Here is a 26,315-nt window from a genome sequence, read left to right on the forward strand (position 1 = left end):
GTGAAGCATCATTTACTGTTTGATACCAATGTTGCTCTTAAGTATTTGATAACTGTCTATACAGTCTAGATGTTTCTTTTATATATATTGCATATATTTTATCATTCATTATTGAAAAAGTTTGATAAATTTTTACACTAAATTGCTTTATTATGGCTCAGGGTATAAATCAAAGGTGCTACATTTCTTTTTTTAATTCTAGGATTGAATAAGGCTTTGAAGTGGTAAGAACAGAAATCTTGATGATGGTTAACAGCTTTCTTCAATTGCTTTCCTGGACTATCAAAGAAAGTTCTAGATATTTCAGTTTTGAAGGTTGATGAGCAAGCTGTGATAATGACATCTGAATCTTATTCATGATTTTAAAGACAGGAGATATTCTAATGAAAATAGTTACCATCTGTTCTATAGACATCCTTGCCTTGCCTATTGGCATCTCTCTGCACAGCTTTCTTGATTCCCTCTGACTTTCAATCTTGCACCTTCCCACATCTGTGCCTAGATTCCTTCCTTGTTGTCTGTTGGCCAACATCCTTTTTTTAAGTCTCATTTCTCCCAGAAATATTCCCAAAGCCATCACATCTCCATAATCCCTCAACTAAATGTCCCATTTCCTTGCTTGCTTTAATTTTTTTTTTAATTACTTGGTTTTATGAAGAGTTTCTTTGCTCACATATGAGTTTTAAATGACTGTAAAGAATAACTCAAAGAAAATGGGCATCTTTGTCATTCAGACGGATACTGAAGTAAAAAAAAAGCAAAGCACAGATTTTGTTTGTTTTTTAAATTTTCATAGAATCATAGAATCTTTGGGTTGGAAGGGACATTTTAGAGGTCATCTAGTCCAACACCCCTGCAATAAGGAGGGACATCTTCAACTAGAGCAAGTCGCTCAAAGCCCAGTCCAACCTGACCTTGAATGCTTCCAGGGGTGGGGCATCTATCACCTCTCGGGGCAACCTGTGCCAGTGGATCAACAGCCTCACTGGGAAAAATTTCTTCCTTAGATCTAGTCTGAATCTGCCCTCTTTTATTTTAAAACCGTAACCCCTTGTCCTATCACAACAGGCCCTGCTAAAAAGTCTGTCCCCATCTTTCTTCTAAGCCTCCTTGAAGTACTGGAAGGCTGCAATACGGTCTCGTTGGAGCCTTCTCTTCTCCAGGCTGAACAACCCCAACCCTCTCAGCCTGTCCTCACAGGAGAGGTGTTCCATCCCTCTAACCATTTTTGTGGCCCTCCTCTGGACCTGCTCCAACAGGTCCACATCCTTCCTGTGCTGAGGGCTCCAGAGCTGGATGCAGGACTCCAGGTGGGGTCTCACCAGAGCAGAGTAGAGGGGCAGAATCACCTCCCTCGACCTGCTGGCCACGCTGCTTTTGATGCAGCCCAGGAGACGGTTGGCCTTCTGGGCTGCGAGCGCACATTGCTGGCTCATGTCCAGCTTTTCATCCACCAGTACCCCCAAGTCCTTCTCAGCAGGGCTGCTCTCAATCCCTTCATCTGCCAGCCTGCATTGATACAGGGGATCACCCTGATCCATGTGCAGGATCCAGCACTTGGCTTTGTTGAACCTCATGAGGTTCACACGGGTCCATTCCTCGAGCTTGTCCAGGTCACTGTGGATGGCATCCTGTCCCTCATGATAGGAATTATGACTGCTATTATTTTGAAAGTATTTTTTTTCTAGCAAGTAGTTAAATGTATTGCATTCAGTGAGGCTTCTGAAAACAGTGTAATTATGGAACATAGTCTAAAACACAAAAAGATCTACAGCATTTTTAAAAAGCTACAATGTCCAGATAACTCCTCTAAGAAGTGTATTGTGCAGGTAAACTGAGGACCATGTAGAAACTGTAAAACAAGAGTGCTCATGTGGAAATTGCTTACATGTGATGTCATTTTACTATATCTGTGATTCATGAAGGAAACCTTTTTCATTCTTGTGTAATACGTGCCTGTTATCCTGTTATTTCATAGAAACTCCTCAAGTTAGATTTGTTTCACATCTCTCTTGTGAATTACTTCTATCAAAAACTGAGTATTTAAATCATGCTTAGTAACTTATTAAAATATTTTAACGGATCATTTGAATCACAATCTTCTATGAGTTAAAAGGTATTTTTGTTATGATCTTATCAGTGATACTATATTATATTGTCATCTTTGGAACAATCTCAAATTTATCTATACATCTCTTTCACAATGGCAACTACTCACATTTATGAGATGAATAGAGTGTTAAGACATAATTCCAGCATGCTGGCAACTGTGGAAGGCATTAATTCTTTAGCAAAGGCTTGTGTATATGAAGTAAATTAGCCACACACCTATTTTTCACACTTATAAAGGAACATCATCTTACATGTATGCAATTTATGACTGGCTAAGGACAATGGCTAAAAATATCAAGCTATGTATGGTCATTTACTTTAACAGACTGTTACTTACCCCAGTCACTGTTGTTTGACCACATCTTTAGTTATTAACGGAAATCTTTACAGTATCAAGTTTCCTATCAGTCTAAAATCAGTATGATTTAATATTAGTAATATTTCATGTTAGTATTTACAATGGTACCAACTACACCAGACAGCACATAAGACCAATTATTCATTAATTTAATAAATAAAATTGCCAGTCAAAAAGAGGTTACTTAAACATAAAATATTTCAAATAATATAAAAATGCACTTTAGCACTTCCTTTTCATGTAGTTTAGATTTTCCTAGGCTCAAAAAATTATTTCGCTCTCTTACTTAAATATTTCTTGTAGGGCAAGCCAGAGTGCTGTCAACTTTCCTGCTTCAGTGCTGAATTTGAACTGCCTTTATACACTGAACGCTTTTAAAAGATGACATGCAGGACTTCCAGTCTATACTCTGCTCCTTCCTACTGGTTTCCTCATATATTGCCTAAGCTAGATACAGCCTCTCTGCACAGCCAGACAACTTTGCATCTGGACAACACTAAGTATCTGGCTTTCCCTTAGGAAAAGGTTAAAGAGGCTTGAGATCCTAAGGTACAATAACACTGAACTGCACATTGCTGGGAATAGGGACAGAAAAGCCAGGTGGTAAAAAGTGGAGAAACAGAATTAAACTACCATTAAGAAAGGAAAATACTAAATATGGGTTGTACTTGATATAAATGAGTCACTACTGACAAGACGGTTCCCATGCAGCAGAACTCTCCCCCCTAAACATCACAGTCCATATTCTACAACATGGTTTGTATTGACCCTTCTCTGTCTATTAGGTCTTCAGTTTACAAGTTTTCTTCAATCTAGATGTCTCTAGCCCTACAGAGCAGGTATTTTTAACTCTCTGTTTATTTAAGGCAGCGCATTGGATCTCACTTTCTGTACTGCTCTTTGTTAACACTCTTGGAAGAAGACTATGTGGGGACTGGGAAGGGGTAAAAAAAGAAAAATGGTCTGAGATTTGTTGTTATTTTTGCCAGGCTTCATTTCCCATTGGCTGGCACAACAACTAAAATATCTTTTCTTTCAGTAAAATACATCCTTTACACTGCTTTCAGCACTGAAGCACTCCTTGTTAACAGGAAAGAAACACTATGAGCGACTATCTCAGACTGCTCATTTATGGACCTCAGTTACATTGCAGATGCTGAAGTCCAAATGAGCAATTCATCTATACCACTCTTCAGTGCTGATATTTTTTCCCTCCAAAAATTTCTAAGCGTTCATGCAGAAACATTGTCTGAGAAGCAATGCACCTTCTACCTGCCAAAGGTATGTCATGTTTCCAGCTTGAAATATGGAGGTGCCTTATTTCCATAGGGACACAGTCCCCTAAGTGCATCATGAGTATATTAAAATATGATGACAGAATTGAGTTCAGCAGAAATCAGAGCAGCTTCTTTCACTTTCATGCAAAAGCACCTATTAACGACAGGGTCACTCATCTGACAAGTGCCTAAACTCAATACAGGACCAAACATTCGTGAACATCTTTACAGCACACTTTTCCTGTTAGCATTCTAGGTCATGCAGGCTGGACGCAGCCTCTCTCATTCATCAGGCCTTTGGGCTACTGTCTGACACGGTTTTACCTCAAAGTTTCTCAGACTTTGGCATGGGTCAGGTTGGACAAATTAGTGTGGTGGTCAATGATCTGCTCTGCAGTCTGCCCTTCCCAAAGGACCTTCTGACCACTTCTACTCATCAGGCAGGATGGGCATCATGACTACAGTGCAGATACACATCTGGTCCATGATGGGCATCCACAAACAGTACAGAGCAGGCAGAATCAACAGCATATCTGCCATGTCACAGAAATTTTGACCACGTGATATGTTTGTTTTTGACCATGTGGTCACTGTATAGTTATTTAATGAAAACCAATTTAATAACTGTACTAATAATATGAAACTAGAAGTACTGTACATTTCATACCCTTTATTAATATCAAAATGAGATATGAATGCTACCATCATGTTTTGATAAATTTTTAGGGGCATTTTGTTAAGAAGAATAATTCAGATTGAATTAAAAAAAGAGATTTGAAAACATTTATAGGCCAAACTGTATAATTACACGTTTTAAAGAGGAATAGCAGGCTCCTTTATAAGTCATGTTATATTTTATATTTGAGGTTTGTTTGAAAACAGTGAAGCTTGCAAAGTGTTCAGTGAATTGATATGATAATTCTTGAAACAGGAATTGTCACAGAAGTTACACAGTCTCATCAGCATGGAAGAGTTGCTCCTCAATGCTCATCTGGGTCCCAACCTAGTAAACTACCTAAGCATATCAGATTTGTCTTACAGCTAGATAAGTAGGTATTTATGCTTTGCTGCATAGATCTTATAAAAAAGGGTTAATGAATTGTTATATTTTTCTCCAAAGTCAAATAAAGGTTGAAAAAATATTAACAAAACTAAGAAAAAGGTCTGTTGTATCTGACACATATTGTTGCCATTCTTGCCTTAAAAATCTGATTTAAAGAGTAAGGTCTGCTTATTCTTGCTGCCAAGATCTGTCACCTACATCTGTCTAGATATATTGATTACATTCAGTAAACCAATGTATTGTACTGCTACCAAATATAGTAAAATGTGTATGTTTCTGAGTTGTCAACTGGCTTTTTTTTCCGGACATCTGCTTAAATGTATTAGTCTCTGGAAATGACGAGAGACATACAGAACTCTCTAGCCATGTTCTGTTGCATTTTCTTAGAAAATTATTTGCAACTATCAATAGATATTGACATGAGAAAAAGAGTAACTTCTGCAGTGACCTTTCTTGCATAACTCTGCAATAAAGAAGTGCTTAAAATATTTATAGAATTAATGCTTAACTAAGAAATTGAAAAAACACTATTGGTACTTATTGAGTGGCAGCTGGACTATTCAAATATGGCCATAACAGTAAAAAATAATCATGTGTTTAGTGCTTTATACCCTCTAAGCTCCTTGCAAATGTTCATTACAATGTTTCTAAAACAGTGAACAAGGAAAAATCACTTAGACTTACCCACATTTAATCTGCCTGTGACTTCCCCATTTGAATTGCGAGCATTCACAGTCACATTGTGAGTAGACTGGAGAAGCAGTGATGAGTCCTGAAGTACAAAGAAAAAAAAGTAGATTCAACAGAATACTTAGAATTGTTAACAATTTTCAAAATTTAGTGTAGTGTTTATAGTAACTCAGCCACTGAGAGAGCTCTGCAGCTACAAAACCATCCGCAGATGACATCAAATACTTCGGGCAGATATTTTTGATTACTTCAACTATATCATATTTAAAATAAGAAAAAAATTATAGAGGATGCTTCAGGTGAACAAAACCTCTGTTACTGGCCCAATGAACACGGTTGCTAACATTTTATCTTTTGAAAAAAAATGCTCAAGTACTAGATTTACTGCCTTTCAATACATAATTGAGACTTCTAGAGGACAGCCATTCAACTGAAGTGTAAGTACCCCACTTCGTGAATTTATACTGTCCTATTAGCTTGGTGAGAAACACATATTTGCATTCTGCTTCCTCAATGGTCCATGCAGCATCTATGCTTTGGCTTGATTTTGGCACCTGGCACTTACTCTCCTGGCAAGGAAGCTCAGACAGCGAGTGATGGAGAAAGTGGCAGGTTGACTAGCTCAAAGCTGGCTTTAATAGATGACAGTACAGATAAGAGTGTCAGTCTAAATTAAACTGTCTCCCCGTCCGCCACTCAGAAGGATGACAGAAGTGTGTCAGGAGACTGAACAGCATTACCTGCTTGTCCACATCCCTGCACCATGATTTGAGCCTAATACCCCTTGTGCTGTTCCACATCTGGTGTCCCAGTATACAAAATCACATTTGAAGGTCAAAAAGCAATGGCATTCATATTCAACTTAGCTCTTCTCAGAAGGTAGCATCACAGATGGGACATCTGCTGGGCAATCAGAGCCTCATGCCTACCCATCATTCTGTGCTACTTATGGAAGCCAGGGCATGCCAGGCTTACCAGGTGTAACTGGTATCTTCATTCATCCCTACCACACCTTACCACAACCCAGTCTAGCTATGGTAGGCAATTCAAAATTTAATGTCATTCTTAGACTGTAACCAGCACAAAATTACTTCACTAGACCCCAAAACATCCTCTTGTGTTAACTCATGGCTTGGTTTTGTGCTTGTTGAACTCCTCCCAGGCAATGTACCTTTTCCATTACTTATTCCTAGACCTTCCACTCGAACTTCTCTGTACTTCAGCCCTGTTGGAGCCTCCCCAAGCTTCTCCTTGTCTTGAAGAGCAGATGAGTAACTGTTTTGAAAGACCTAGCTGCCCATCATGCTCCAGCAGACTAGATATACAGACAGTAATGAAACCAGTTCATGGCAAGACACCTGTTAGGGTCATTTGGAAGTGTCCTAAAACTTTATGAGGAGGTCAGTGAGTGGGTTCTTATGTTTTTCTTCAATTTACCATCAGAATTGTCTTTAAATGCAGCTGATTTTCAGGGAGATCATACTGGCCATTGCTTTAATTGCTTTTAAGTATCAGAAAATTATCTGGGGACAAAAAGTCTGATCGCACCCACTTGGATCAGCAAATTGTAGCCACACTGGTAGACTTAAAAAGATGGAAGTTTTTTGCAGTACAGGTGCTTTCATTCTAAACCATACTTTGTATCTAAAGGACAGGAACCTATTTACTGATAAGAGTATCTAAGCAGATTCCAGTTGCCAAAGCATCAAGGTGTACATGACATAAAGAGGGTATTGGCAAGCTGCCTTCTTGTGACCTCAGAGAGGATATTCATTCCTAGATAAATAAGTGAGTTTCTATCTACTGGAACATTGTTAAAGATCAGTCTCTTTCACATATATGGCTTCTGGTACTTTTTCTGGACTCAAGAGAGACTATGCAGCACCTTGAAGGGCTAAGCCCTGAAAGTCACTCCCAAGTCATGTTCCCATCATAATTTAATGCTCAGAGTAGAAGATACTCTTAACAAGGCAAAGTGCCAGGTCCTGCACTTGGGTCACAACAACCCCAATGCAATGCTACAGGCTTGGGGAGGAGTGGCTGGAGAGTTGCCCGGTGGAAAAGGACCTGGGGGTGCTGGTTCACAGCCAGCTGAATGTGAGCCCGCAGTGTGCCCAGATGGCCAAGAAGGCCAACAGCATCCTGGCCTGTATCAGAAATGGTGTGGCCAGCAGGAGTAGGGAAGTGATTGTGCCCCTGTACTCAGCACTGATGAAGATGCATCTTGAATACTGTGTTCAGTTTTGGACCTCTCACTACAAGAAGGATGTTGAGGTGCTCGAGTGTGTCCAAAGAAGGGCAACGAAGCTGGTGAGGGGTCTGGAGCACAAGTCTTATGAGGAGCGGCTGAGGGAAGCGGGATTGTTTAGTCTGGAGAAGAGGATGCTGAAGATGTGGAGGTGGACGCTGTTTCCACCTTATTGCTCTCTACAACTACCTGAAATGCAGTTGTAGTGGGGTGGGTGTTGGTCTCTTCTCCCAAGTAACTAGCAATCGAATGAGAGGAAGTGGCCTCAAGTTGCGCCAGGGGAGGTTTAGATTGGAGATTAGGAAAAATTTCTTTACTGAGAGAGTGGTCAAACGTTGGAACAGGCTGCCCAGGGAAGTTGTGGAGTCACCATCTCTGGAAGTGTTCAATAAACGTGTAGACGTAGCACTTCGGGACATGGTTTAGTGGGCATGGTGGTGTTGGGTTGATGGTTGGACTTTGATGATCTTAAAGGTCTTTTCCAACCTTAATGATTCTACAATTTATAACCTGAGAATTTTCAACACATTTTACATGAAGAATTTTTACTACACACACTTATTGAATAACAGTGGTAGAAGCAATACACAGTTTGGAGTCCAGCTTATACTTTAAAAAAAAGGATATCTTACAAAGAGGAAGATAGGCTATCTCAAAAGAAGTGTATTGGGTCTGGCTGAGATGGAGTTAATTTTCCCTGTAGCAGCCCTCTTGGTGCTGTGCTTCGTACTGGTAGGTAGAAAGGTGTTGATAACACACCAGCGTTTTGGCTACTGCAGAGCAGTGCTCACACAGCATCAAGGCTGTCTCTCCAACATTCCACCCCCTGCCCAACAGTAGGCTGGGTGTGGGCAAGATCCTGGGAGGGGACACAGCCGGGACAGCTGACCCAAACTGGCCAAAGGGATATTCCATACCATATGACATCTGCTCAGCAATAAAAGCTAAGAGAAAGGAGGAGGAGTGGGGGGCATTTGTTTTTCTGACATTTGTCTTCTGGAGCAACTGCTACGTGTACTGAAGCCCTGCTTCCTGGGAAGTGTCTGAACATTTCCTGCTGATGGGAAGTAGAGAATAAATCTTTGTTTTCTTCTGCTTCCATGCATGGACTTTGCTTTTTCTTTGTTAAACTGCCTTTAGCTTGACCAACGTCTTTGATTTTTTTTTTTTTTTCATTCTAATTTCTTCCCTCTGTCCTGCTGAGGAGGGGAGTGACAGAATGTCTTGGTGGCACCTGGCATCCAGCCAGGATCAACCCACCACAAGAAGTCACTAAGTGAGCAAACTAAATGACTCTCATTTTGTAAATTATATGAAGAAAAAGTGAAAGCTAACAGAATTAACACAAATAATGAAAAGTCTTAGGAAAAAAGTAAGCAGTCTGTTAGAATGAACATTAATAGTAACAAGTTGGTATGAAGTAGAAAAGGAAGATCAACAAAGATCAGGTAAATACATTACATTTCAGCACATTGTGCTAAGTGACCCACAAATCTGGGCACCTTTCTTACACTTATTTGACTGCCACTGGTTGATTTAAAAAGTAAGTTAGTAATTTGTAATATCAAATGTAAGTGCAAATAAACTGTATTCTAGACCTGTAGCTTCCACATGTGTGTTGTTGACTAATTCAAATCTAGTAACATATTTATGAATGCTCATCTTTTATCTTCCCATGAATATGTATTAGCTAAGATACAACGGTCTTGCCCACAAGTCTGTGTGGAACTCATAATGAAGGCATAAACTTGTAACAGGCTCCAGAGATGACGTACAGCAAGCAGATTTTCTGCTACATATTTTCTCAGCACTTTGGAGAAAACTGTTAGGCAACTATGAAGGCAAGGGGGAAAGCTGCTATGATAGCTGTAGGTGGCCCAATTCTCTAAGAGACAAACTTAGAAAAAGAAATCATAACAAATAAGCAACTTTATGAGAATATATAGATGGCACGCAGCAGATCAAGCTACAGTCAATTAAGCCTCTAGAGAGTTCAAATATTTTAAAAAGCAAGTAAGTAAGCAAACAAACAAACAAACAAAAAAACCTCTGATGAATTATCAGTTCATAGGGGGCAGAGATATGCAGTAGCCTGAAGGCTCTAATTAATGCATGCTACTAATGATCATGATGGGTCATTAGACAGCTGAGTTTATATTAGATGCTGCCACACCTCTTTCTTCCTATATTGTGCTAAATGTATTAAAAGCTGGAAGGAATATTAAAAGAGCACAAATGGTAGCTTCACATTGCATAACAATTTTTTTGGGCAGAGGGAGTTCTTAAGTATTAGCTATGCTGGTCTTAAAAAATTACATATCTTACTGGATAAACAACCTCAAGGGAAATCCATTTAAGCACATAAATAGTTTTCCCACTGCCTATGAGGCAGAAAAGCATACAGCATAAGAAACAAAATAGAAGTACAGATTTAGTAATGGAATTTCACTGTCTAAGTCTACTCCTGCTGCTGGAAATACTTGTTGCAGAAAGAGAGAAAAAGAAAGGCTTAATAGTCATAAAACATGCTGGCATTGCTTAAAATTCAGTGATCAAGCATTTTAATAATCTCATTCTGATAATTTATTTACATTTTCTCTTGATACAGTGATACAAACACAAACTTTTTCCCTAGGTTCAGAAAAGTCTCATAGCTGGCTCTTTCTTCTCTGTGAGGATGATTACATGTTTAAGGAATGAAAGAGCTATATTTGGCTTTTATTCTCATTGAATAGTACTTTATTCAATGAAATGTCCCATTGGTTGATGACAATGCTCATAAAACATGGCTTTACTTTGTGAGAGTTTGGATTACAGGTGATAGTTCTGAAAAATAATCATTTGTTGGCCAGAGACAGGTATCGCTCTACAAAAAAATTCACTGGAATAAGTTTCAGAGGTCACCTGAATAATTAAAAAACAATTCAGATTCTCTCTTCCTTCTTCTAAACCAAATACTTCAATAAAAATCTTTCATACCATACCCATTCTCAGTGTCCTTTCAAAGTTTATCTGCTTAATAAATATTTTCTTGATCAATTATGTTATTCCTTTTTTCCTCAATAATAATAAAAACAAAATTTTCTGTCTATGTAAATCCTGAATCTTTCCATTCAGTCTTGTAGATTTGATATATATAAAGATGTAAAGATACAATACATATAATATTGTTGTCCTAGAAGTGACAAAACCTGAACTTATTAGAGAAATAGTAACTTTTCCAGTAGGATCCACTTATTTTAGAGATATTGAAACTATTCTGTAATGGATGAATAAACAAAACAAGCAGTTTCACAGGCAGCCTGCATTAAGAGATAGTCTCAGTAAAAATAATGAAAAATTTCCTACACACTTAAAATTTTAGCATTACTTATATACATGCCTAAGAGAAAAATGTTTATTCTGCCATAGCATCAGAACATTGGCCTAATGATAATGCTTGTAAATTGTTCAAAAATATGTGTGTATACATGTATACGCACACATATACACACACACAGAGATGTATCTATTTTCATGACAGATGCCTGGACTTCGCCTAAATTCAACTGTTCATGAGTGCATTAATGTTATTTTAGCTTATTGAAAGATTATCTGCTTACCACTCGAGAATGGATTTCTTTGGCATAAAGAGGGAATAAGAATTCCGATTCTCCTTCCAGACGAAGGCCTTCTTTCGTAACACGCAGGTGTCCCATTCCAGTCTGAGGAAAAGATGCAAGAATTATTCACATCTTACTATTATTGCTGCATTTATTTTTTGTTCATTTCATAAACTGAAATTTTCCAGAGCTGCCTGCCTCCAGTCTACAGACAAAGATACCCATACTAATGCACTTAAATTTTTGAGACTTCCTCATTTCTTCCAGGAGTATTTTTAAGAAACTGTAGCTTTCAAGAAGTTATTAAAGTTGGGATTTTTTTTTTTTTTTGAGGGAAAAAAATACTATTACAGTTATTAACATAAAAAGAAATGCATTTGTATTGGCTGTGCTGCAATAGCCGTTGTACTTGCCTTCTGAAATGTCATGAATGATAAACTTTTACACATGAGTACTCTCATAAAACAAAACTCATGTTAATAGCTCAAGGTTTATTATATCAATCATGTATTTTACAAGGAATATAATACTTCTAAGGCTACTGAAGGGACAAAGAGGAATTTTTATTTGCTTCCATTTTCAGTAATTACTTCGTTCTTTTTAATTAATTTTGCATTCCTTGGTTTATCTTTTTTTCTCCTCTAATTATACTTCAAGGCTCCATCTCTCACTATCATCTTCCTTTCTCTCTGTCACCTGCTTGTCTGTTTTTGTACCTTTCTTATGAATTTTAGCCCAGTTGTGCTTTCCAACCCTTATCTTATTTAATTCTTTTTGCTTACTCTTATCATTATCATAGAATTGACAATGTGAAAAATAAGTGAGAAATTACTTCAGTAAATACACCTGAGGAATTGCAGCCTTCAGCTGCACGGTATTTCACAGGTGTTTAGCTAATCTGTAAAGGACTCACTATCTAAAGTGAGAGAAAGCTCAGTAAAAAATTTGCAGCCTTACAGCTTGGCTGCATGTGAAAATATTTCAAGTCAACTGTCTCAAACTACTAGGAGTAGGTGGGAGGATTAAATAATAAACGATACATCCAAAAAGTATTTCCACTCCAAATATTTTTCATGTTGTTCTGCGTGAAGAAGAGATACACGACAGGCCACTGATGATACATCCATAACCTGTTCATCTAATGGATTCTGCCTGCCACTGAAAAACGTTGTAACTTTAAGCGACTGTGATTATTTTCAAATATGGTATGTTCTCACCAATGAGATTATATATATATTTATTTAAAAATATATAATTCTAAATAACATTTTTAATAAGCCTTCAGTGAAAAACTCTGGCTATTTTCTTTTAACAAGCTTGAAGAGATACAAAGAGAGAAACAACCTTTGCATAAAGTAAGAAATCTTCATGTCAGCAGTTCACTCCACTGGAGAGTACAACCGAGATTCCTCCTCAGCGAGGATTTACTTCAGGAAAAAGACTTTTAGAATAGCTACTTATGGAATCTGTTATTCAGTGTCAAATATTTTACTCCTTTGAAACCCATAATGTACTGACTTTTCTCAGTGGAAGTAGATACAATTTCTAAATTCTAAACCATTGCAAAGCTTTTAAAAAGTACCTAGTATATACTTATACATCTCATGAGGCAAAATTAAAATGATGCCTATGGTAAGCCCCTATGGCTTTCTTAAACAGAATTTCTAGGCAGCACTGAGTGATTTAGAAATAAGTTTTTCTAATGAAGATTATGGACATTTTTTCCCCACTTGTAACACAGAACAGAGATCGCTTCAACATCATAAAACCACATAGGTTTTAAGAAAAACACTTTTGAAAAATAATGACATGAAATATCAGGATATTCTAAAGAAATACCACTAACAAATGGATCTTATTTAATTAACTAAATTTAGGATTTCAATATTGCTCTGATTGCATGCTTTTCCTATCAGGTGAAAGTATATCATATTAAGCATCAGGTTTGAACACAGTTTGCTTATTTTTCCTAGAATATAAGGAAATAAATAAACGGTATGTTATGCAGTAAGTATAAAAATGACATTGACAATCTGAAATTCAAGAAGGCAGAGGAAGAAGTAGCAATTAATTCTTGCTCTGAAGGAAATAAGGGAAAATTAACAAACTCCTGGGTGGCAATCTTTATCCTGCCCTTGGTTTTGCCAGGAAGAAATTTTTAGTACAGACAAAAACCCTATAATTGATGTTGAAAAAGAAGATTATGCAATTTACTCAGCGCACTCGTTCTAATGGATTCAGATTGTTCAGTGATGATCATTCTAAATATGCTATAGAGACAAAGGAATGTCTTTGACATTAAGAATAATATGCCATATGACAAAACTTAGTACTTTAACTTATCTGTAAGTTCTTATTTTTTCAGTAAATTCAGCCATATCACTCAGGATTACTTTGTATAAGTATGTCCTCAAGTATGTCTGATTTTCTTTATCAGATATTCCATTTAAGCATTAACACAAAGCTCACATTCTCACATATTTGAATAAAAGCCTCATTATTCATTCTCATTGATCACTCAGGAAGTGAAAAAACATACGAAATTTAGACTTGGGTTACCTGCATAAATGACTATCTGTGATGATGAACAGATAAACTCTGTAACATGCATGAGGAAAACAAAAATGTGGAATTCATATAATGATCGTCACTTTTATTACCGTTGTGACTGTAAACAATTATTATTTCCTTAGCATCTCAAGATTGTAAAAGTACTGAGTTATGCAGTACTGTAAGATGGGGAAATTCTATTGTCCCCCTGTTATAGTTGGCAAATTGAAGTTACATAGAATGTAAGAGAGAGAGATTTAGGATTAAAAAACACCCTAGTGCATTGAGATCCAATGATAAGTTCCATAAAAAGGAGTATAATAGTTACACATAATGTTCTCTCAGTAACCACTCTGCTTCTCACATTACCATTTAGGAGAAGCCAATTATTATTTACTGAGTATTGTGACTTCCTCAGTGATGAACAACCAATGCTTTCAGTTTCAAGGATTTGATGTTGTTCCTATTCAAATCATTGGATAAAAAGTATTTCTATTGACTTGAGGACAGGGGCCAAATTTCAATTAGGCATGGACTTTGATGCAGTTATAAAATAAGCTATTGATTAGGAAAGAAAATTTTATGTTATGCTGTTGACAGGAATTTTATGTTATGCTGTTTTATGTTATGCTCCTGTTATGCTGATCTTGGTGAACTGTCACTGCATCAGTGTGCTGGCCCTGAGCTGTAACACATTGTTGGGCATGTAACCCTGAGGCTCATGTTTTCTAATTACTCAAAGCCCTCAGCAAGGCAGGGACTGAGCTGTGTAGAGGAGGAGGATGAAATGGTATCTTTGTAGACACTAAGCAGATTTTGCTGTTGCTGCAAGGGGTTGATTGGCATGGAAACTGCTAGCAGCTGCCAAACCCTTATGCACCAAAGATGCAATTTAGCATTAGTGTTCACAAAGGTGTTGCCAGTTTTCATTTCCAAACTGCTAGGCAGTTTCTAATTGGAGTAACAAGATGTCTTCAACTGCAGTAGAAGCATTTTTCATCATTTGAAAATGCTCTTGAGGAAGTAAGTGCTTGTAGAAACAGGGACAAGGCCTTCTAGAAGTTCAAGCCTCATAAAAGCTCAAGAAAAGGCTTGATTCAGAAATCACGGTCTAAAGGATACTTGACAGCTCTTCAGCAAATTGTCTACAGAGAGATACTCCAAACCACCTGAAATAAGTAGCTATCACTACTAGGATCCTTCATAAGACTCATTGTTTTATGGAGCATCTGGATAGGAGGACCATCTTGGATGGGTTATCATTCTCCTAGACACTAGACACAACAAATATAAAATATTTTTCCTCTGAACAAAGGGGATGCAGTTCCATTCTCCACAAAGTAGAGAAGTGTAGTATGTCCACAAGCTGTGGAAAGGTCCTTAAGTTTCTTTCAGAGGACTATGGAAGGACTGAGTCTTTCATCAGGACCAAAAAGTTCTAAAAGTCATACTGATGGGTCTGGTAGTATTGACCGCCGCCTTCTGGCTATGAATTGTCTATGTTGAGGAAAATATAGACGTGACTGGATAAAGCAAGTTTGCCAGGATTGATATGGCTAGCATTAAAGGCCTGTCTTCTTAAAACAGGTTGCAAGAACTTTCCCACTTCCACCTGTTGTCATAGAGGGACCTGCTGCTCTGGCTCAGGACCAAGAAAGTCACTTGGAAAGAGATGCGCATTGCACACTGCTGTGGGACTACTAGGAGTAGAAGCAAGCAGCTTTAGCTCTAGGGCTCTTTCACGCATAGTGACTTTCTCAGGCAGCTGAGCTTCTTGCTGTGTAATGCTTATGGATTCAAAAGAGCATCAGATGATGTATTTGGGATTTATCTCCCAAGCCAATATAATAATGTAGAGGTCTGCTGCTGTAGGCACATGGCCCTTAGAAATGAGGGTGAAGCATGAGGAACATTCATTCAGTTTATGATGAGTATTTCTAGTCACCTAAATTCCATCAATAACTGTAACTTGCATTTTCCTACCAACACAGAAACTGATACACGTGGGGGCTTACTATAGCGGGTCAACCATTCTTATTATTATATCGTATCATCACTATTTCTGCACCTTCTCAGCATAAGACTCAACCGCAGTCCTCAGACTCCTCTAAACAATGGAAATTAAACTTCTGATCCATGTATTGGCTAATAGTTGCACAGGAAGATGTGTATTTTCTGCTTTTGTGGAGAGATCAAATACTGGAAACACAGGCATATCCATATGTTAGGATGGTTAAAACAATAAAATCTCTAAGTTGATCAAAACATTAGCTTTAACGTGCACTCTATTCAAATTAAAGTAGCTTCTGTCTCAGGAGTTAATAGCATGTTTGATTTGTAAGACCTGTTCCCTGAATATTCAGATTTTCCAAATATTACGCATGCAGTAGTTGCCAGTTGGAACCAATAATGATACTAACTTCCGAGTAAACGGGATGCAGCATTTCCCTTTAGATAATATTATCTAACTTACAGGATACTTACATCCTACTTTTAGGCCAGCCCAGGGAAAGACCTTGGCAAATTCAGACCAAGACGTCATTTGTTGTGCCCCAAAGCTAGTTCAGTTAATGGCTTTATAGATCCAGCTTTCACCGCAGTACTTCTTGCAACAATTACTATTTAAAGAACTTGTTTTGCAAACAAGAGAATACTGTTTCATTGAGATAATAGGGCTGCGCGTAGAGATTGTTAAAGAGCAATCAGCAAAACAGGACTGGTAATAAATCTGATGAAACTCCCTGTTTGTCTTACAATATCTATTTTGGAGCTAAGTACGTGCTTGGTATAATATACATCTCATTTTCTGTTGTGGGGACTCTATTTCCTGCGCTCAGACAGGGAAGGTTACCCGACACCTCATCTTTGATGACAACTGAGTCTTTTCTGTCGAAGACGTTGGTCAAATCAGAGCACTTAGAAGAGCAAGCACTCCTGGTATAGAAGTTAGTCTCACCTGGCTTAGGGTTGGATGCGGACTATAAACACTGTGCTGGTTTTGGCTGGGATAGAGTTAATTTTCTTCATAGTAGCTAGTATGGGGCTACATTTTTGATTTGTGCTGAAAACAGTGTTGATAATACAGGGATGTTTTAGTTATTGCTGAGCAGTGCTTACACACTCAAGGTCTTTTCTGCTTCTCACACCACCCGACCAACAAGGAGGCTGGGGGTGCACAAGAAGTTGGGAGGGGACACAGTTGGGACAGCTGACCCCAACTGACCAAAGGGACATCCCATACCATATGATGTCATGCTCAGCCTATAAAGCTGGGGGAAGAAGGAGGAAGGGGGGGGGACGTTCAGAGTGATGGTGTTCATCTTCCCAAGTCACCATTATGCATGATGGAGCCCTGCTTCCCTGGAGATGGCTGAACACCTGCCTGCCGATGGGAAATGGTGAATGAATTCCTTGTTTTGCTTTGCTTGCGTGCGCAGCTTTTGCTTTACCTATTAAACTGTCTTTATCTCAACCCACATGTTTTATCACTTTTACTCTTCCGATTCTCTCTCTCATCTTGCTGTGGGGGGAGTGAGCAAGCGGCTGCACAGTGCTTAGTTGCCGGCTGGGGCTAAACCATGACAAACACCCTTTGCAGATATGGCTAGAAAGTGGGTAGGTAATCCTCCACGAACCAGAAAAGTAGATGAACTCAACACTTTTGTAAGGAAATGGCTATGAAAGATGCAAATTCATTATACCACTGACATCTGCTGAGTTTTGATGAGATTTCTTTCATAAAACAGGGTTTGTTTTTAAGATGTGTGCTTCCAAGATATTTTCAGGTCCTCTTTTGTCTCAGTATATAGAAACACAGTCTTTCTTAAATAATGGTAGGTATTAATTACAACAGGTATTAAGACGAAAAAATAGCTTCTCGAAAGAGCTTCAGTTCCAGCTCTGGTTCTGTACTGCACAGACAGGCATTTCAAAGCTGGATAATACTCTGCTAATAAAAATGCCATTACATGTGGCATTACATCTTCTGTGATTGATTTACTCAAGATTAGAAAAATATACTGCTACTCCCACTGCTACATATCTTTATTCAGGAATTGAGTTTTATAAGTTGGCTAATTAATTTTATTATATTAACATTTATAATCACGGAACTCGGCTAAATAAATTAAATTAAACCTTTTCCTTTGATTTGTAAAGGTTGTCAAAAGGATTTTCTTCTGAACATGATGTTTATTTCTTGAATTCCTCTGAGGAATCAGGGATATTTGCATGGTGTATATGATTACACAGACTATGTATTGATTCAATATTGTAAATCCTATCATTTTTACTAGAGGACATTTCATCTTAGGGTCTCAGTGCTCTACACCTTGTGTAATACACAGTGACAAGCATCTCCACCCTGACGGAATTTGCTGTCTAAATAGTCAAGATGACAAAAATGTGAGATGAAAAAAGGACAAAGATGTTGCATCCCTCACAAAGCACTGCTGAGGAAGTCTACGGCTCTGTGTGAAAGAAAGACTTAAATATTTTACCTTATATTTTGTCTTGCATCTATCACGCAACTTTATTTTAAAATTATATAATCATATTAAATAGCAACCACTGTGGTATATTGAGAGCTGCTCATCTGGAGTATTGCATCCAGCTCTGGAGCCCTCAGCAGGGGAAGGACATGGACCTGTTGGAGCGGGTCCAGAGGAAGGCCACAGAAATGATCAGAGGTCTGGAACACCTCTCCTGTGAGGACAGGCTGAGAGAGTTGGGGTTGCTTAGCCTGGAGGAGAGAAGGCTCCAGGGAGACCTTACTGCAGCCTTCCAGTACTTAAAGGGGGCTTGTAAGAAAGATGGGGACAGACATTTTAGCAGGGCCTGTTGCAATAGGACAAGCAGTAATGGTTTTAAACTAAAAGAGGGTAGGTTTAGACTTCATATAAGGAAGAAATTTTCACAATGTGGTTGGTAAACCACTGGCACAGGTTGCCCAGAGAGGTGGTAGATACCTCAGCCCTGGCAACATTCAAGGTCAGGTTGGACAGGGCTCTGAGCAACCTCATCTAGTTGAAGATGTTCATCGCAGTGGGGTTGGACTAGATGACCTTTAAAGGTCCCTTCCAACCCAAACTATTCTATGAATAAAGTCCACAAGAATAAAGAGTAGCCATGTGCAGAGGTACTGCTGTCCTTTTACCTAAGAACAAGTGGTTGCAGGACTCAACTGGGTTGTTGCACTCCCAGATTAAAAGTCCTCCTTTCCCTGGGAAAATCTGATCTCTTATCTTCTCCCAGAGATCCATGCTCTAACCAACAGATTATAGTACATTTGATGTTGGCAATCTTTTACGCTCTCTTTTCCTAGTTTGTTCTACTTCATATAAATTCATTAAATATTAATTGGAGCAGAAGCTACAACAGAAGCTTCTGTCTCCAAGGTGAGTGCTGTAATCATCTGACAGCTAAGGCATGTGTTATCTCCTGCCCAATAAAAAATCAGTTATTCCATATAAATCAAAACAGTCTCAATTAGACAAAGAAATGCCCAATTCTATAGTCTATACCACAATAAGGATGTGGAAAAGAACAATGAGAGTAAGAAGTATTCTTCCATTCAATATATTTAGTATTTTTCTACTTATTTTAGGATCTGATACTGCCTAGAAGGATGAATTTTCATCTCATATGACAGCATCTAGTCTAGTAGAACTGATGGCCTTGGTATTAAAGTGTTATAAACTAAGAGTCAATGGACCATTTTAAAATTATCCAGTCATGTTAATCAATTAAGGTAAAAGAGGAAACGAATGTATTTTTTCCTATGAAGCATTTCTCTTCTCTTTGTCAGAAGCATAAGAAAGCTTAATAATGAGTTTTTCAGAGGAAATCACTGGTGTAAAATTATTTATAGAAAAAAAGAGATTCTGTCTTGGCAATATCAGATGGCCAATCACAAGACAAAACTTCTTAAATACAAAAATTATACTAAAGTTTGTAAATATTTCTTTTCTGTTGGGAGGCTCAGAACTGGAGGCTGTATTATATGTGTGTCTAATGAGTGCTGTGTAAAGGGAGATAATCACTTCCCGTGGTCTCTGCCTCTGCCCCTGTTCACACAGCCCAGGGGAAGTTCTTGGCCTTTGCTGCCGGGTCGCTGCTGGCTCATGCTCAGCTTGCTGCCCACCAACCCCCAGGGCCTCCTCCACACAGCTGCCCCCAGCCAGGCAATCCCAGCCTGCGCTGGTGCCAGAGGTTCTTCCTTTCCAGGAGCAGGATTTGCGCTTGTCCTTCTTGAATTTCATAAGGTTCGATCATTCCTCCAGCCCCTCTAGGCTTCTCTAAATGTCAGCCCAAACCTTGAAAGTATTGAATGGTACACCAAAATTGGTATCATCTGCAGACTTAGTGAGCAAGCATTCTGTCACCTCTTCAAAGTCATTGATAAAGTTGTTAAAAAGGTCCAGTCCCAGGATAGACCCCTGCAACACTTATTACTGGCCTCCATGCAGAGTACAACACATTAATAGCTACCTTGGGAGTCTGACCATCCAGCCATTTTTTTTACTTGTCTGGTTGTCCACCCGTCATGGGCTGCAATCTCCTAACTAGGGTACAAGAATATTGTGGGAGACTGTCAAAAGCCTTGCTAAAGTGAAGGTAAATGACATTTTGTGCCCTCCCATTATCTATAAATCCAGACAGTTTATCATAGAAGGTAATCACATTGGTCAGGCATCATTCACCCTTGGTAAATCCGTGCTGACTTCCCCATTACTTTATTCTCTTTCACAGGCCTTGAAATGCCTTCCGAGAGGACTTCCTCCATCATTTTCCCAGGGACTGAAGCGAGGCTGAGCAGGCCATAATTCACTAGGCTGCCCTTTTGGCCTCCTTTTTTGAAGACAAGTGCAACAATTGCGTTCCCCCAGTAACTGAGGATCTCCCCAGTCTCCATAACCTTTTAAATGTGGCAGAGGGCAACTCTGCAAGAGAACCAAGAAGTTCTCTCTGCACCCATGGATGCAGCCCATCTTGTTGCCCTTGTTGTCCCTTCTAAGTCTTAACTAAAGCTAAGCTTTGGCTTTCCTGACACAGGAAGCATCACACATTTCCTGTCCCAGACAATGTTTCTAACTTTCTTCTTTGTAGCCTGTCCTTGCTTCCAACTCTTCTATGCCGCTTTTTGCATTGGAGCTCCATCACAAGTAACCTGTCTAGCTAAGCCAGCCTATTTATCTTCCCAAGCATCAGGATAGATCATTCCTGCATTTGGAGGATACTGTCCTTAAGCACCAGCAAGCTTTCCTGAGTAACTTTACCCTTCAGATCTGCCTCCCATGGGATGTCATGATATAGAAGTCTTCACTGCTTCCATCATAGTATGTTTGTCCTCTCAGCAGATGTCAGGGATGTTAAAGTACTCCTCTTTCAGACCTATCTGACTCTTCAGAATTGTTCACAGACTTCTGACATCCTTGCCCTGTTGCAGCTCTAAATCCCTTAAGATTCTTAGCTTCTAAGCTCTTAGGACTAGCAGTCCCCATTAGTTCTCAGAAAGCCTCAATACGTTAAAAAAAAAAGCTGGAACTTCCATTTCACGCAAAATTTTGATATGCTATGTCCAGGGAAAAAAACCCATTGTCCATTTTCTCCCAAACTTTCTAATTTTCATGCAAAACTAGTTCTAGTTTTTAAACTCTATTTCACCTTATTCACCAAATTCAAGGCATATTTATTTGATCCTGTCTTCTCTAAAACAGCTGAATATAATGAATCCACAGCTTTCTTCTCTTGGCCCCCCAAAAAACTTGAGACCCTGTCCCCCTGAACTTCAGGAGAGAAAAAGAAAAAAGAATGAGACATATCTGATACTTGCAAGTCTGCACAATTTGGGGATGCTCATATATTATGTATATTGGGGCAGTATGAATATGTTCTCTGTTCAGGTTAGTGTAGATTTTACGAAATAAAATGAAATGAAATTTTGTTCAATTCAGTCATGTTCCTTCAATGCTGAAGGCCTCTCAAACAACGGAGTTTAGAAAAGTCTCCGTCTTTCATCACCCTGCTAAATTTCTAACAAGGAGATTAAAAATCTATTCATCTTGCAGCATGTTCAAGTTCTCCTTTATCAGCTTAGTTTGTTGCTAGTATTTATGACTCTGTCTGCTTTTCTGGGTTGAGACAGAAGATGTGTGCATGGATTAATTCTATGCCAGAGCTTGCTGAAACTCTGTTCATAGTTTCATTATTATTTTAACCTGGATCTATGAGTAGACATAGCATGTGATTTTTGTATACTGCAAGTTATTATTTATTGAAATATTTAAGGATGCTTTACAGAAAAAAATAATTATCCTATGAAAGAAACTTGGAGGTCTACAATTTTGTCAATTTTGAGTGGGTTCATGAAATGGGCTGTACTACAGAACTATGCCAATCAACCACTAAAGCACTAACACCCCTATGCACTATACTGCAAAACTGTTTTCCTAACAAAACTACATACTACAATCATATTATGTTTAAAGTTTTCTCTGGCATAAGCTCTCTTCAGAACTGTACTAAAAAAATACCTTTAAAAAAATATATTTAGAAAAAACATGATAAATTTTATCAACCTGAGAAAGAAAACAACTTGTTTCTTGTATTATTTTACAGAGAAACAGTTGTTAATATTTTATTAGCTTTTAATATTCTAATATTCTTAACAGGGATAATATTTTAATGTATTTTTTTTAAACTAGGACTGAATACTTTTAAAGTATTAGCTAAAAATACAATACCTGTTATTAATATTAAACCTAATAAGTAGTATAATCTCTGCATAATAGACCTAGAACACATAATTAATCAAAATAAAAAGTATCATTAGAGCTGGCAGACTTATATTTGCCAAATAACTGAAGACTGCATAGGATATATTGACAATTACTTTTAAACTCTTCCCAACAATGGGAATGTTTAAATGGATAAGTAGGATAGGACGAGAGGAAATGGCCTCAAGTTGCGCCGGGGAGTTAGACTAGATATTAGGAGAAATTTCTTTACGGAGAGAATGGTCAAGCATTGGAACAGGCTGCCCAAGGAGGTGGTGGAATCACCATGACTGGAAGTGTTCAAAAAACATGTAGACGTAACACTTCAGGACATGGTTTAGTGGGCATGATGGTGGTGGGCTGATGGTTGGACTTGATGATCTTAAAGGTCTTTTCCAACCTTAATGATTCTGTGATATAGTATGAATCAGCTGATTTCCTAAAAACCAAATACTTGTCAAGCTTGGAACTCAAGAACCCTAAAACTCTATTCCCGAGAACATATTGTTATCTCTCTTTTTCACACAATAACCAAAAACCTGGAGGCATAAGTGCTTAATTCCATCAGGAAAGGGTTTGATGATAGTGTTGGTTACTTCTATGATTGTTACCCTCATTCTTTACAAACAGCATTTCCTTAGACACAGGAAAGGACCATGATGCTTCAATTATACTTGCAGATTTTGAACATGCAGTTAACCCCTATACTTCTTGGATGATACTTCTGGTGTCTTCAGAGTTACTTCTTGTCTTGACAGATTTAGTCTATTAAAACAATACCCAGTAAAAATGTTCTCCGTTCTTATTGACCTCATGCATAATTTTGCTAAGGACTGTGACATACACCTGTAATTTGCGCAGTTGTTATTGTAGCCGGTACTTAGCGGAAACATAGATATTTCCCTAGAATTATCCCAAATGCGTGAAGGCATTGCAGTTAAGTCACTACTTAACCAGGTATGTCAGGAATACAGATTCTTTAAGAGAGAATTAGGAAAACCCTTATAACCATGGCATTCACAGTCCGCCCTGTGAAAGAATGTAAGCCTGCACTACTTCAGCTGTTTTTCCACTGCTCCTGTTGCCAAGGCAGAAGGACGCTGTGCCTCAGCAGATCAAGGCATTTGATGCCTTCCTCACAGATAACTAGGAGGAGATAGGAGTTCCTAGAAGTGGAATTTCTGATGCTATTTTTTCAGTCCTGACTGATACTAGAAAAGAAATACCTAGTTTCACACAAAGAAACCAAACCAACAGAAAACAATTTTTAAAACTCCTTAAAAATGTACACCTGAGCCATACAGAAAACAATTTTAAGTTATTCATGTTCTCTGTGATTTATGATGTGCAGTCACTAAATGCACATCTTCCATGTGAACTGCATAACAGAAAAATTATATGTGATCTAAGATGTTCTGCATTATAATCTGTATGACAGTAACAGTGCTGAGAAGAATTTATGTGGGAGAAGAAACTTGACAGGAATTCAAGCACTAGTAACTATATTAGTAAGTAGCACTTAAAATTAACCTACTTTCTTTATAGTAAGAGAAAGTAGAATATAGAAATGCTTCTATGAAGATAAAATGGCCCTCATTTAGTGACAGAGCATAATAACAATAGATAATAGGAACTTTAATATAACACTTTCTTCAGTAGCAGCAGCAGAGCTGTAGGTATTTACTATTATTGTTTTTCTTGTAACAATTCTATTTAAATACTCTGTGTATCATGACTTCGTGTTAGGAACAAATTAGCTTAGCTTCAATATTCACTGATGCATTTTATTGCATTCTGACTAAAGCTGCATCTTGCAGACTTCTGAAAGTTAACCTTTAATCTACTACATGCAAAATTACATTATAAATATTAAAATATATGACAGTGGAAAGTTATTAAATTTATTCCTGAATAATATAGCTATTTAGCCTCAAGTGCGAAGTATTAATAATCACCTCTGAGCTGTAATTAATTGGGCAAATTAATCGTTAAATTTTAGATGCTGATAAACAGGAGAAGAAAGCTAAGAAAAAACAGCAACTGTCAGCGATATTGTAACACTATGGAATTCTGTATGAGATAAAATTACAGCAAACACATTTATAAAATATAAACTAAACAGAGACTATAAGACAACAGTAAAATACATTCTCTTAGAATGGTTAGAATTCACCTCAATATAAGGTATCAACGACCTCTGTATTGGTAATAATCTTTAAAATACTGAAATTACATATTAGGAAGTATGTTCAAAGACAGATATTTCTTATATACTTTCAACCAAAGTACAAATCACCGCTAAGAAGGAATTAAAAAGAACCATCTATTACATACAGAGAAGCTGATGTACATACAAAATAAGTGAAGTGGTAAGGCAGGGAAGAGAAGAGAATATTAGAAGAATGGAAAATTAAAGAGGACACTTACTGGGGAAAACCACATCACTTTAAGGATCCAAATTGTCAAAGAAAAATTCACAACTAGGATGATAAGCAGGAGGAGGACAAACAGGTAGAGGCAACGCTTTCTCCAGCCATAAATTCCAATTTTGTAGACATACTCATTCTTCGGCCTCTCTAGGCTAGTGCCTGGTGTTGTTGTAGTGTATTGTTCACGTACCATCTGCTGTGTAAAGAAAAAAAAGGGACTGCTTAGTTGTTTGAGTTAAATTAAAAATATTTATATAAAAGGAAAGGAAAACATGAGGATATAGTTGTAATAGCAAGTTACTAGAAACTCTTAAAAACTTTCTAGAAATACTAGAGAGCATTTTCATCATGTCCCATTAAAATTACACTTACATCTCACCTTTTGGTACACACGATGTGATGTTTTAATATATGAACTGCATCAACTGCTATTTTCAGGAGGCTTATATTTATTTTATGCTATCTAGAATGGCAACATTTTCCTCCTGTTTTTCATAATATTCTAATTCTTCCATTACAAAATATTTCATAGATCATATCATAACCTGTTGCTCACAGAACAATATTATCTGACTCTAAAAATAGTTACAAGTGGTAACAGTAGCTTGTAAGCACAGGTTTAAAAACACTTCTACATATCCGTTCCTCAATTCAGTAATAAAATGCATTCTTTGTGTTGCAAAACTTAACTGTGTATCACTGGAATACCAAAATATGTTACGCTTCAGAATCTATATATAAAGAAATCAAATGGTTCTTAATAATGTAAAGGAAATAACGATTTTGCAATTTATAAGATATTAATACTTAGATATATTATCAATAAAAATATTACTTAGTGGGCTTAAGCAACTTCCTTTGTTTTATATTGTAGTTCTTAAAGAAGCATTCTTTGAATTTAAAGAAACCTTACCAGACTGCACTTTCTTAAAACGTGAGGATATTCACTAACTTCCACCTTTACAGCACAGAGATCACCAACAACTCAAGCCATTTATTAAAGCTTACAATTTCAGCCAAGAGAATAAAATCTCAGCGGCTGAAGCTGCTTATCTAGAACAACAGTGGGCAACACCTGTCTCATTTCCACTGATATGAAATGAAAAAAAAAACAACCTAAACATGGATGTCAAGAAAAAAATAGTTGTTGTAAGCTCAAGCACTTCCCATGAGCCAGGTATATCCACGGGCATCTTACATCCAAAAACC

The 26,315-nt window shown here is 37.8% G+C and overlaps 1 protein-coding gene across 1 annotated transcript in view; it reads right to left on the reverse strand.

The window, feature by feature from the left end:
- Nucleotides 1–25,299, reverse strand: part of SGCG (sarcoglycan gamma) — a gene marked incomplete at both ends in the record, with an annotated part of 81,308 nt that extends 56,009 nt beyond the window's left edge. Inside the window, 3 exons of the mRNA XM_081996991.1 lie at nucleotides 5,495–5,582; nucleotides 11,351–11,452; nucleotides 25,105–25,299. Coding sequence (XP_081853117.1) covers nucleotides 5,495–5,582; nucleotides 11,351–11,452; nucleotides 25,105–25,299 — 385 coding nt within the window. The remainder of the gene's footprint in view (nucleotides 1–5,494; nucleotides 5,583–11,350; nucleotides 11,453–25,104) is intronic.
- Between the last annotated feature and the right edge of the window lie 1,016 nt (nucleotides 25,300–26,315).

This window comes from Phaethon aethereus, assembly GCF_964289735.1.
Source record: "Phaethon aethereus genome assembly, chromosome: 1".
Taxonomy (NCBI): Eukaryota; Metazoa; Chordata; class Aves; order Phaethontiformes; family Phaethontidae; genus Phaethon; species Phaethon aethereus.